At 39.9% G+C, this 13955-nt stretch overlaps 2 protein-coding genes across 5 annotated transcripts in view; one reads left to right on the forward strand and one right to left on the reverse strand.

The window, feature by feature from the left end:
- Lrrc40 (leucine rich repeat containing 40) overlaps positions 1 to 4042 on the forward strand; it is a 69688-nt gene extending 65646 nt beyond the window's left edge. Inside the window, exon 19 of the transcript XR_013052459.1 lies at positions 1943 to 4042. The gene's annotated coding sequence lies outside the window, so the exon portion shown is untranslated. The remainder of the gene's footprint in view (positions 1 to 1942) is intronic.
- Lrrc7 (leucine rich repeat containing 7) overlaps positions 1 to 13955 on the reverse strand; it is a 475963-nt gene that overhangs the window by 9610 nt on the left and 452398 nt on the right. For all 4 annotated transcript variants that reach the window (XM_015993791.3, XM_015993794.3, XM_015993790.3 and 1 more), the window contains one exon: positions 3442 to 3516. In XM_015993791.3, the coding sequence (XP_015849277.1) occupies positions 3442 to 3516 (75 nt within the window). The remainder of the gene's footprint in view (positions 1 to 3441; positions 3517 to 13955) is intronic.

Genomic DNA, 13955 nt, shown 5'->3' on the forward strand with positions numbered 1-13955 from the left:
GCTATCTTGGTCTACATATACAGGGAGCGATGGAGGAAGGAAGAGAAAAGAAATACAGACTTGGACCAGGAGTACATATTACTAATTCTAAAGCCCTAGAATGATTATTAGGTATAAGAAACTGCAATTATCTTCAATAGGGCAACACATTGATATGCCTCATGTTGGAAAAAATCATCAGGTTTAGTAACTGGTAAAATATATAGATGCTATTGGTGAATTCTCTATAAGTTATGCACTTTCTCTTCTGTTGCCCACGTTAGGACTGTGTAAAGAGGGATGGAGACAGAGCAGAGCACTGAACACTCATGCTTTAGGCCGTGACTGTGAATTCTATTGCTCACTAGCAAGTATAATTTCCCCCAATCTACTCATCTTTTCAACAAAGCAACTTTAGTCAGTGGATATCTCTCTGTGCATAGCTACATTTAGAATTGCAGTGCACGTAATGAATTTGGTTGAATTTTTTTCAGGTAGAAAGAACATTAGAAAGAAGAAAGAAGTAGATGTTAAAATAACAAAACTGCCATTTGGATAATGGTTACAGATCAGCAAATACACAGGGATCAATCTATTTTTTTTTTTTTTTTGTAATGATTCATGTAATTTCAGTTTTTTGTCTTTCCTTCTATAAATTATTCCAGGTAAGTTTAAAGCAAAATAGCACAAGTTGTTTTAATACATTCATCCATTGTAGTGTATCTACATGGGGAAAACAAATGGTAAAATACAGAAAAGTCAGGCAAATGTGTTTACATGAGCACCGTCCCTTCAAGCACACATCCACATGTAATTCAAACTGTGTGCTCATCATTTCAGAGTAGCAGACAGGAGTGGTGGGTAGAGTCATGCAGAGCTGGGAGGTGGCTCATTTGGTAAAGTGCCTATAACATCAGCACAGGAACCTGAGTTTGGATCCCAGGCAACCATGTGGAAGCCAGGGTAGCACATGTCTGTAACCCTAGTTCTGGTGGAGAAGCGTGAAGACACAAAAATCCTTGGGGCTCACTGGCCATTAAGTGCAGCCAGCTGGTGAGCTTAAGCTCAATGAAAGATTTTATCTTAAAAACTAGGGTGGAGAATGGTATACAAAGATGCTTGATGTTGCTCTTTGGCCTTTTGCTCATGGCCAACATGTATATACATATATATGTTGCACATACATGTAGGTCACACACATATGTTACACACATGTATCATAATACACATTACACACATGTTACATACATATACATAGGTCACATATATATGTTACACGCATCATACACTACACACACATATGTTACACACATACAAACATGTGTTACACACACACACACACACATAAAATATAGTCACAGAAAAGGAGAAATGGAGCAGATCTGATGAGTTATGGTTTGAGAGGCTGGGAATAGCATCTCTGCTTTCTTGTGCCTCCTTTGTTCTTTGCTGCTAAATCTAGTAACCTCAGCGCTTTGTAACACGTTTACAAACGAAACGTGTTACAAAGAAACACGAAAAGAAACGTGTTCTTTGTAACACGTTTCTTTGTTTCGTTTATATTTCTCGGGATTTTTATTGTTATTAAGCTTTGGAAATGTATTTGTCCAAGTAACAAGTAGAACACTAATTTTGTGACTGACTGATCACAGAGTCCTTTCCCAGCATTCTTGAGTATTCAAAAGTATGAAAATAAATCAAGAACACAGCTCTCTTTCTCACTTATGACACTGACAATCACAAAGAATTAGTTCCATTTTTCTTCCACAGAATGTAATTGACCACTTTTGATTTTTAATCACTATGAGCAAAACTGTAAGGTTTATGTATTTTCCTTCTTTTTCTGACAGTGGGCTGTGAAATGAATTTTAAGCCACATCTCTGATGTCATTTGTGGAGAGGAGAGACTTAGCATGTTCTGCCTCTTACTCACTGACTCATAATTCCTTCCCTCTTATTCTAGGAGCCCACTCTGTGTGCTTGGCAGCCAGTGTGCAAATCTCAGGATTCGAAATGCCACACATTCCTCCTCCTGCCCCACGTGCAGCCTTGGAGACCTTCACAGGAAAGAGCATGTGCTCCTCCTCTTAGGAGACAGGAGCATCTTGTTTTCCACCAGGAAGTTCTTCCTTTTTGAATCTGAGCAGAAGACAAGTCCTTTCTCTGACTCCAGCATGGGTAGAGGGGAACCTGCTACCTGGTCTGAAGTTGTAGAATGTGAACGTACCCATTTTAAAAACTCAGACACCAGAAATTAATTGGATACACTTTTTCCCCCAAATTCTGAGATACCTTTGAAGTTCAGCGTGGGGAGAGGAGGGGAGCAAGACAGTGAAACGGAACTGATGACAGCTCCTTTCTTGTGTGCCTTGCCTTCTCAGTGTACCCAAGTCGAGCACTAGCAATTTCAGGCAGTTCCATCACTTATATAATGGGGAATTTCTGCTAAATCATTTAATCTTGAGCACACTGGCGGTCTTTAAATGTCTTTCTCACAGTGTAGGAGATAATTAAACACCTCTTACAGGGGAGTTAAATTTGGGGAGGAGGAAAAGAGAATCAAGTCGATAAGGCTAAACCAAGCGCATGTTTAACTGTTTAATACAGTGGCTCTTTTCTGATTGTATGTACAGTGTTAAGTTTGAGAAAGCCTTTCTCTACATGACATTTAAAAAGCTTAACTTGTGTTCCAGACAGGAGAACAGAGAGATACAACCGTGTGTTATAGCCTTCAAATGGAAATATGTTCACTCTTATGAACTCATGGAAAGTCATACAGATGCCCATCAGAGGCTATTGTGCTTTCTTTAGTTTATAACCATACAGGCTCATGTGTTTACATGTGTACACATTCTTGTATCATCATGTAATTCCATTCACCCAAAAATAATGTGCAGGATGCTGCCATGTACTGGGAGCTTCTCAGGTATTCAGTAGAAGGTTTTTTGTTTGGGATTTGAGGTGGATGCTGAGGTGGACTGTCCTTTTGAGGAAGAGGCTTGCTAAAAGGGCTAGTAAGGCCTTAGACAGCAGCATGGTGGGGTTCTGAGGAGAGTTTCAGGCCCTCATGGTAGGGTGAGGGACCATTCTTACACATTTTAGAAGAAGGAGAGTTTCTCTAGCAGGTGGCTTATGGGAAGTCCATAGTACATGCTGGTAGTGAAACTATCTCTGATTCCTGGTGGGCATGGGGTAGGTGAGGGATTCTGTTAGCCTGGGGCCTGTATGTAGAATCAACTATGGGGGCTTTGATTCTAGGAACCAAATTACTTTATTTTCATGAATTGTTATTATTCAACTAAAATGGAAGAGCTTTACGAAATGGCATGGCCATGGCTGACACTACAGACACAGGCTTATGGTGGACAGGGCTTTAAAGCCACACTGACAAGTGAGCAACACAGGAGTGTTGAGTTCAAGTACTCTACCCGACACTGACATGTCAGCTTGTGTTCATCTTACCTGAAGGATCTTATCTCCGGGTTGTAGTAGGTTGGATGCTGGTCCATCAGGCTGAACCCTAGTAACAAAGATACCCTATAAGTCAGAAGTGACAGAGGTTAGGAACTTATTACCATCAAGTAGGTGCACTTAAATACATTTCCATTCATATAGAAAATAGTGAAACAGCTTTTAAATAAATCACAGTTTATACAAGTAAGCTTTCTAAGGGTTATTACAGTATTTTAAGTAGAACACTGCTCTGCAGAATCAAGTTTAAAAAAGGCCACATGTAATGTAAAGATAACCTTGTTGTTATAAAGTACAGTTGCAGTTTATATACCAACCTCACAGCTATCGATAGAAATGCCTTTTTGTATAAATTCTGAATTTGCTAGAACCACTGGTATAGGCTATAATCCCAGTACTCCGGAGGTTGAGGCAGGATTGATGTGAATTTGACACAAGTAGGGCTACATAGTTCCAGGCAGTCTGGGCTGCAGTGTGAGATCCTATTTCAATAATGAACCAGCAAACAAACAAACTAATCAAAGACCAATCAAACCAACCAACTAAACAAACAAACAAAAGCCCCAACAACAATAAAAACAGCTTTGCCAAATTTAGTTGTAAAATGGAAATTTTTGATGGAAAAGGAAAATGCGTTGTTTGAAAAGACAGGAGGAGATGCAGTGGGAACATCTGCACTGTGATGACAAAGACCCTGTAGTCATTTCCTTCTCGGTCTGGCAGCTTGCATGTGCCATGCTGATGATTTTAGTTAGCACCCTACTGTGCTGTGACAGGCAGAACGACAGTATTGTCCCAAACAAGCCACTGTGTTTCTAGCTGCTGAGGTGAAGTTCTGACTCTTACTTCATCCTAGCCTCTGGCGACTGCCACTCAGGTGACCCTGATCACCTCTATGCAGCTCTCCATGCAGCAACAGTTTAATAATGTTTGCATAAATCCAAACCACAGGGGCTAAATTATACAGTCACATCCACAGTGCTGGAAACCTCACTGTGCAGAGGCTGACTGCTTGAAGAACATGAAGGTGGCTTCTGAGGCATGCTTAATATCAGTAGTGGCATCATGACTGCAGGATTCAATCACTGTTCTGTGGATTTACTCTGAAGCCGACTTTTACGGTGGCCTGAGCTTTCTAATGCCTTTATTGCTTTTTCCTAAAGCTTTGTTATTTATTTCCAGTCAATACATTTCGTGAACTAAGATGTTTCCATTGCTGTAGCTTCTTCTCTTTCTGTGTCCTCTTCCCAGCATATGGCCATGCTAGTGAAACCAGTCATCCACGAGGTGCCTTGTGACACCAGTCTTGTTATTTGTGTACTGTTTCCCAAAGACTGTTTCAGAGTCCTAGTGCCTTAGTGCTTCATTGTTTGTATATAATGTTTAGGCATCACTTGGGAAAGACTCTAACTAAATCCAAGCCAATCTGAGTCTCTGTGACAGTGGGATCAATGGAGATGAAAATAGTGACATGTCATCATCAGATCTGGAGCTAGAGTTACAGTTGACTGTGAGCCACCTGACATGGATGCTGGGAACTGAACTTGGGTCATCTGCAAGCAGTATGTGATCTTAATCACTAAGACCTCTTTCCAGTCCCTACATTTCTGTCCTGCAATAAAACTTGTCTATTTGTAAGTTATATGACTCTTCAAGAAGCATCCATAATGAACAGGCTTATGAAAGCATTTGCTTTTCACAAGTACTTTTGAAAAATGGTCAGATTTCTCAGTGTTAAGATCTGATCTCTTCTGGTTATCTAGCCTCAGAATCTCTGAATACAAACCAAGGACTTACCAAGTTAAGTCTGCAAGTCCAGCACTTCACATTCTAACTTTAGAGGGGAAAGGAACTTTATATGGTATTTTTAATGATGAAGGTGAATGACTGTGACAGTCTCAGCTATTGTCAACGTAGACACAAAAATAGACCTAGCCTTAAGGGACTTGCAACCTCAATGCATGAAATACATTTTTTAAAATTGCCCCAAGTGTTACCTTTAGTTACTGCTTGGAAAATGGTTTCTAGGAAGGCCATATCTTAACTAAAAATTATATATGTTACAAATCAGAATATTTTATTTTTACATCAGATATTTTAGAATATAGTCTTTCATGTAGTCCTGTAAGTATGAAAGTTCAGAGAGGATTTCCAGAGGGAAAATGGCTCATTAAAGTAGCAAACAGAACTGGACATGCACTCTGTTTCCCGAGTTTCAGGGGACACTCTCTTCTCTCCAGAGAAGGGTTAAGTACTAACTTCCTCTATAAAGCAGGCAACATGGTTTACTTATATTGAGGCTTCTAGAAGCAATGTTAGGTCACTCCATAGCATAGCCTCTGCAATTGCTGGAATGAACACTCCAAAGATAAAGACATCAACAGTGTTGTATAATGATGGACGCTCTGAAAGTTTAATTGCCATGTGTCAGGTCTCAGGCTTCGAACAATCTGCTGCCTTAGTAAAAGAAGAATTTATATGGAGCAAGAAACGAGATTTTTTCCCATGGCCATTAGAAACTAAGAGAGGATGCCAAATTGGGGGGGGGGGGAAGGGAAGAGAAAGAAGGAAGGCCACCAGCCACTGAATAGAAGGCTTCTGTGCTATGTCCAAACCCCGAAGTTTAAAACCCATCAAAGATTGATGGGAGCCAATGAGATGGCTCAGCAGGTAAAGTGTCTGCCCCCAAGTCCACAACCCGAGTTTGATCCCTAGACTCACATGGTGGAAGGAGAGAACCAACTCCTAAATTGTTCTCTGCCACATGTGTGTCACAGTGCACACACACACTTGTCCATGTGCAAAGACACACACACCAAACAAACACATAAATGTAATAATAATAAGACTGGGGATTAATTTTTGGTGTAAAGTTGACTAGATTGAGAATCATTTGGCAACACACCCCTGGGCCTGGCTGTGAGGGTGTTTTCAGAGAGGCTAACTGAGGAAGGAAGACTCTAAATGTGGGTAGCACCATTCCATAAGCTGGGGTCAGTTCCAGACTGAATTTAAAAAAAGAAAGATAGAAAGAAAGAAACAAAGAGGGAAGGAAGAAAGGAGGGAAGGAAGGAAGGAAGGAAGGAAGGAAAGGAAGGAAGGAAGGAAGGAAGGAAGGAGGAAGGAAGGAAGGAAGGAAGGAAGGAAGGAGGAAGGAAGGAAGGAAGGAAGGAAGGAAGGAAGGAAGGAAGGAGGGAAGGAAGCTAGCTGAGGCCAGAATTCATCTCTCGTTGCTTCCTGACTAAAGAGGCAGTGTGATCACGACCCTCACTCTTGCACTGTCACCCCCACCACCACCACACTAGATGGGGCTCGAAAACTCTGAGCTAGGACCAGTCATTCCGGAAGTAGCTTTTATTAGATATTGTGTCACAACAATGAGAGAAGCAACTATTGTAAAGATAATCAGAAAGAAGAATTAGTTTAGAGACCTAGAAAATTTGTGACAGAGATCCAAACTAAAATTCTTCAACTGGCGATTGTCCTATCCTAGAAGAAGAGAAACATAGTTTGGTCTTTGGCGTTGTCTTGTTCTACCCTCCTTTGTCATTCTAAAAACTGTTCAGTGCACAAATAGAAATAAAGACTTCTGACTTGTTAAGAGCACCCCAATACAAGCAATTTATTCCATTTTTCTATGAGGCTGCTTTTAGAAATGACAGACTAGCTACTAGAATATTCTTTAGACTGTTGCCTTTTGGGGAATTGGAATGTGAGGGCTAAAACTGCCCTTGGTTTGGCTGTTGTATGATTACGTTTTTTTTATTTTAGCAATTGTCCCAGGAATCCCATTGCTGTCTCACAGATAATCACCTGAGAGGCTCAAAGGGATGTTTTCACTGCTGTCTATTTCTTGGTGACAATTTTGAGCTGAAAACAATTTCTATTTTCTCAAAGTCAGTGGTTGTCTCCTTACTGCCTGGCCCAGATCTCTGGCTTCTATGGAGATGGGGCTAGGGGCAGCTTCTACTAGTGTTACTTTTTGATTCCTGCACGGCTGGTGTTTACCATGAGAGTTTGGCGGTGGTACAGAATTGGATTGCTTAGCTTTGCACAGGTTACTGATTCTGTCTAAGCCTTTAATGCCCCCAGAAACTACTAAAAACAGGAGGTAAATGGAGGTGACTGCGGATTCTTCTCTAAGCTCTTCCTAAAATAGTGGTGGCATGTAGACTCCACCTATCACCCCGTAGGCTCCCTCAAAACCCTGTCACTATGCTATTTTTGGACAGTATGCATCATTTCAAAAATCATGATCCAGAAAGCGATAGATTTAGTTAAACTTTCTTTTCACTTAAGTTAAATTTTTGCTGGAGAGAAAATGTTTCTCATAAGTTATATAAAAATCAAGCCATGATTCTTGTAGGTTTAGTATTGTTTTATCAGCTTATGCATTACTTTGTAGTGAAATCATTCTAGAGATATTTCTTAGAAGTGACATTGAAATTAAGAGGTCAAAGTGTCAAGGGACAATTAGGAGAATCTCTGGTGCTCTTGGGTGAAGAGGCTCTCAAACTGAGTGGTACAGTGCAATTTTCTCTTTTCTTTTTCACTTTTAGTCTATATTTGAATGTTTTTTGAGATAGGGTCTGTTATATCCACAGCTGGACTCGAATCTACTATGTAGCTGAGGATGACCTTGAACTTCTGACCTTCCCACCTCCAGTTCCCAAGTGTTGGGATTCCAGTTGTATACTACCACACCAGATTTAGGCAGTGCTGGAAACAGAGCACAGGATATGCATGCTAGGCAAGTGTTCTACCAACTGAATAACATCTCCAGCTCCACATCCTGTAGCATATGAAATTTTGTAGTGATAATATTTTCACTTACTACATGTACAGGTTTTCTAAAAGGTATAGGTCAAAGAAAAAGAGAGCTCTCTAGGACTGAGAATCTGTTTGAAGAACTGCCAGTCATGTCGGGTACATGCCCTGGCGCTAATAAGCCAAAGAGTGCAGCTCACACTCATCAGAACCCACAGAAGCTTCAGGAAAAGTGGTTCTTGGGTCTCAGTCCTACTGACTGCATTCAGTTATGATTCTGAGATGGATACCTTCAGGGCACTGAACCTGACCAGCTGACCCAGTATAATTTATAGGTTCGTGTCTTTTCTGTCATAAGGGACCATTTCCCAAGTGTGAAGGCTTGAGTGAGAAATGTCCTCCAGAGGCTCATGTGGTTCAACACTGGTCCCCAGCTAGTGGCCCTGTTTGGGAAGGTTGTGGAACCTCTCCATCTTAAAGTTTAGGAGGTGGAGCCTTGCTGGAGATGGTGAACAGAGCAGCAGCCTTGATATCTTACAGCTTGTCCCCACTTCCCTGTTGGCTCTGTTTCCTGACCTCCATGCACTGTGACCAGCTGGCTTTCTGCTGCACTACCTGACCTGCTGTGATGGACTACATCCCCCTGGAACTGTAAGTAAAAAATAAGCCATTCCTTCCTTCAATTGCTTGGCCAGGTGTTTTAGGAAAGTTAACCAATACACCGAATCTATCAAATAGACCAAATTAGCCATTCTCAGTCAAGTAGAGGATGTCTATTAAGCAAAGAAGAAAATTAAAAATTTGGCATGAATTTCTTTACTCACTTCACTATTTAGTTCAACACCAAAAAGGACTTGATTATTAATGTCCTCATTGGTGAAATGACAGTGACAAGAATCTAGTCTGGGTTTGATTGAGATTTCAAGTAGGGGACATAGTTATTTATATTAGTCACTAAGAGTATGTACATACATATACATTACATTATAAAGGTGACTGTATGTACATGAATAATTTGGTACTTTGTATTTTTGTTGCTTAGTTTAATCTTGGATTCATCTTCAAATTATATATATATATATATATATATATATATATAATTTACATATATTTGAAATGAAAAATAACTTACTGGTTAACTTTTCTAGGACTATATTGAATTGATGTAAATCTTTTCAGGAAAAATGGAAAATATAACATTAAGGATGACATTCTTAAGATCTTTCCTTCTTTTCTTTTTTTAAACTCTCTTATTTTTTACATTTATTAATTTATTTAGTGTGTATGACTTGTGAGTGTAACACAGCATGAAGTCAGAGGACAACTTGTGAGAGTTGATTTTCTCCCTCTATTATGTGGGTTCTCGGGACTGAACTCAGGTCATCAGGCAGAGGCAAGCCTCTCTGCTCACTAAGCCATCTTGCTGGCTTCCTGAGAGCTTTTTGGTGAACTGGGGCAAAGCCACAACAGTGAGAATGTATTTGGTGTTCACTTGGCTCATGTTTGGTTCTCACTTTAAAGTTCACATTTGGCTTTAAGAAAATTCCCAGAGTGTTTGCTCCAGAAGTATGTTCCTCTCAATACTTGGTTTTATAAACTGCTTTTTTTTTTTTTTTTTTTTTTTTTTTTTTAGGTAAAAAAGAACACAAAGTTGGTTCAGTGAGTGACTATTGATACTTGGATTAGAGCTTTGATTTAAATAACAGAGCAGGTTTTTGTATTTTTAAGAAACAAGATGTAATAATTAGAAGAATCAGAGAGTCTCATCAACGATGTAGACAGGTTTAATGCTAGCTAAGTGCTGTACCAGTGTGGTACAGCAGAGAGAACGTTAATGATAAAAGTATCATTGGTAGTACAGCTGGGCATCCACATGGGCTTTGATTTAATTGGGAAAATTTTTTTTGGTGGTGGTGGAGTTTGAGACAGGGTCTTGCTACAGCTGAGGCTGGCTTCAAATTCAATATGTACCCTAGCTGTCTGGACTTGAGCTTGTAAAGATCCCCCTGTCTCAGCTTCCTGAGTACTGCAGTTACAGTGTGCACCACCACATCCAGCTAAAATGCTAATTAAAAAAAGATTTATTTTTTAAGAATTTTACTTGTATGAGTGCTTTGCCTGAATATATGAATATGTACCATATACATGCAATAGCTGTGGAGGCCAGAAGGGATGTTGGATACACTGGGACTAAAGTTACAGGCGGCTGTGAGCTGGGGACTAAACTTGGTTCTATGCAAAAGCAGCCAGTGCTCTTAATTTCTGAGCCATCTTTCTAAGACTGTAATATGCTAGTTTTTAGTCACCCTTTATCTTTTGACCTGCAAACCTTTTTATGCTTTCCCAAGAACTGAGCCTGCATTGAATGATATTAGTTGCTTTCCTAAGTCAGAATCCACATGTTTTTTAAGTGTGTATGCTGTGGGATGGTCTGTATGTCAAATAAAACACTGATTGGCCAGTGGCCAGGCAGGAAGTAGGTGGGACAAGGAGAGAGGAGAATTCTGGGAAGCGGAAGGCTGAGGCAGAGAGACACTGCCAGCTGCCGCCATGACCAGCAGCATGTGAAGACGCCGGTAAGCTACCAGCCACGTGGCAAGGTATAGATTTATGGAAATGGATTAATTTAAGCTATAAGAACAGTTAGCAAGAAGCCTGCCACGGCCATACAGTTTGTATGCAATATAATTCTCTGTGTTTACTTGGTTGGGTCTGAGCGGCTGTGGGACTGGCGGGTGACAAAGATTTGTCCTGACTGTGGGCAAGGCAGGAAAACTCTAGCAACAGTGTAGATGCGGACATTTTCCAATGGGTTAACACTTCTTCTTTAGTAAAACTTGAGAGGAGGAGTCACATCCATTGGAATCCTATTGATTATAAAGACCAACTTTCTGCTAAGAATGTCAGTGCTTCCCAACCAGTACTGAGACATTGGGGGAAGTGGGCAATAATTCACTTTTCATTAAAAAAAAATCCTCATGTTTCACTTTTATTGTCCTGAAATAACCCCAAGTTGCAATGGGGTAAGACAGCTGGAGTACTCAGTGCATTATAAAATAGCATGTGCTTAACACTCCTCTTAAAGAATACAGGCTTACACATGAAATAGCGTCTGTTTCATCTCTTTTTAATAAATGCCACCCAAAATTGAGTTAATAAGCACCAAGAAATCTATCCCTCCCTCTTCAGCATTCTTTTCAACTTAACTAATAGCATCTCCAAAACTATTTTATAATCACTTCATCTTGAAATAGAAGTCAAAGTGGGGCAGATATGTAAATTATATTATAAAATGAATTTATGAATACAGACAATAAATCATATCTATCTAGTAGCTGTACAAAGAGAAGAAAGGAATGTGTTCCATGGGGATTAATATTTATGTAAGTATAAATCACATTTGATGAAAAGCTCCAGACAAATATATTTGCTGTTCATGTTTTTCATATCCATGAAGAGACAAGAAACACATGGACTGTGTCTTTTTTTTCCTTTCACAATTTAAAAGCATACCTTTGTAATTCGTTGTTTATGAATCATCCAACAACATGAGGATAAGAAAAATGAGAAAGTAATTCTTAGGCACTTTTTTTGTGTGTGTGTGTTGCCATGAATGTCTCTGGTATTGATGTCCTGGGGCAAAAAATGTCCAAAAAATGCCTGCTTCTGTGCCTAACTACCTTTCTCTTTTTAATATTGACCTTATGAAAACTTTAATTTGATGCAATACCCATATCTACACAAAAGAAAAAGCCGTATTGCTTCCAGGACTGAAAGATAGGGTGGGAAGGGCTTGAGTCCTGCTGCAGATCATCTGTATGTTTAGAAGCAATATTTTGAAAATAATTGATAACCCTAAAGTTCATTGGCAAGTGTTTTACATTTTTCAACATTCTTCCCAGGGCTCGGACTTTTGTCTGTACCTTAGGCAAATCAAAAAACAAACAAATAAACAAGGAGTCATTTCTCCCATCACTTCTGCGCTGACATTCAGATTTCCCCAGGTAGAAAAATGGCTGAATTCCATGGTGTTTGCCTAGCTTTGGCATTTGATAAACTGTGGGGAGTAAGTGTCTCCCCATACGGCTGTTTCCTCCTATAAGCCTTCTGTGTGCAGCCTGGTTCTATAACAAAGCTTTCCTGTGAGCCTGTGACCAGATGTTTATTTTCATGACCACTTAGTGCAAGTTTACCTGAAAATCTTTAAATTCTAGGCAGTTAGTTCTTTCATCAAATGGGGCAAGGAAGAATGTTAGTCCCTGGATGATGAGCTTTGAATGTTTCATTAGGACTGCTTCCATTCAAAGGATCTTGGGCTGCTTTATGAAAAGTTGCAAAGCCTGGCATCATTCATCTGTTACTCTGGTTTTCTCTTTCTAACAGTCTCCTGTAGAACTCACAGTGGGAAATTCTTCATATTTTGCAACCACGAATTAGTGTGACTGTTTTAGTACAAAACATAGTTTTAGTTCTTTCATTGTCAGAATTGCCACTGTAAGGATACCTCAGCCTACAAGTTACATAGTTGATTAACAATCCTCCCTCTACTGTGGGCTTCTGATTACTGAGGTTCAATGGAGGAGACATGCAGACTTCCACGGGCTTGTTGAAGCAAATATGAGGATTTTGACTAATTAGGGGGCTCTATAATACTTTCAATATTAGAAAATCACATGCGTTTCAACGCCATGAGATTCGAGCTTATCATGCGCTCTGCTGCTAAGTGGCATCTGTAGCTGGAAGCGTGTGTTAGAGCTCATTAAAAGAAAAAGATTTGGAGTCAGATCAATTTGGTTTTAGATTTTGTCTGTCACAGATTAGCTAAATGACCTTGGTCATGTTAATGAACCACTCTGGGACTCAGTAACACGGTGATGACAGTACTACCTGACTAATAGATGTTGCTAAGATGACCAGATGAGGTTACACACAAAATAAGCTCCATACAGTGCCTGGCACATGATAGTTAATAAATGATATTCATTTTTTACTGCATTATCATTAGATTTGTTGTGTTGAAATCTTTCATCTAAGCAGCGTCTTGCTACTGTGACAGCGGTGTTTCTCTCTGATGATAAGCTGGATCACAATTTCTATCCCCTTTTCAAAGGAAAGAGGTGGGCACCATGAAGGGCTGTTTGCACCCAGTGTTCCACCACTTTATCCTTACAAGTACATAAAAGTAGTTTTCACTTTGTGATGAACTTATCCAAAACAATGAGCTTTGTGGTGAGTTTGTTTTTTCATATACTAAACATTGTTCTGACAGTGTCAGCTTCAGAGTTAATCACATGGATTCTTTTACCCCAAGAGACCACATTTGCTCGGGACCTTGGGTCTTGGAGGGAAGTCAACTTTGCTTCAGATGCTGTCCCAACACTCCAGTCCTGTATGAAATGGCCTGTCATATGAGAGTTAACCCCAAATCCATCTAAAGCCTAGGTGAACTTCTGGGTTTGTCTGAAGTGATTTATTGCAGGAATCTCATACAACCCAAAAGTTAGCTGGCAGCTTCTGTACCCTGAGCAACATAGCTCCTTTTTTCCTCACTCTCTACTCCTTTCTTCTGTTCAGTAACTACTGCATGCTCTCCCTGCTTGCCACCAGTGTGAACATTCTTTCACACTTGGGAATTGGCTGCAACAGCATCAATAATACAGAACAGAATGAGATAAATTTAGTGGTAACTGTAGCATACAAACTCCTCAGTGCCTTCAAGACATCTGATAGTCAAAGAT

The sequence above is a fragment of the Peromyscus maniculatus genome, chromosome 6 (assembly GCF_049852395.1).
Source record: "Peromyscus maniculatus bairdii isolate BWxNUB_F1_BW_parent chromosome 6, HU_Pman_BW_mat_3.1, whole genome shotgun sequence".
NCBI lineage: Eukaryota > Metazoa > Chordata > Mammalia > Rodentia > Cricetidae > Peromyscus > Peromyscus maniculatus.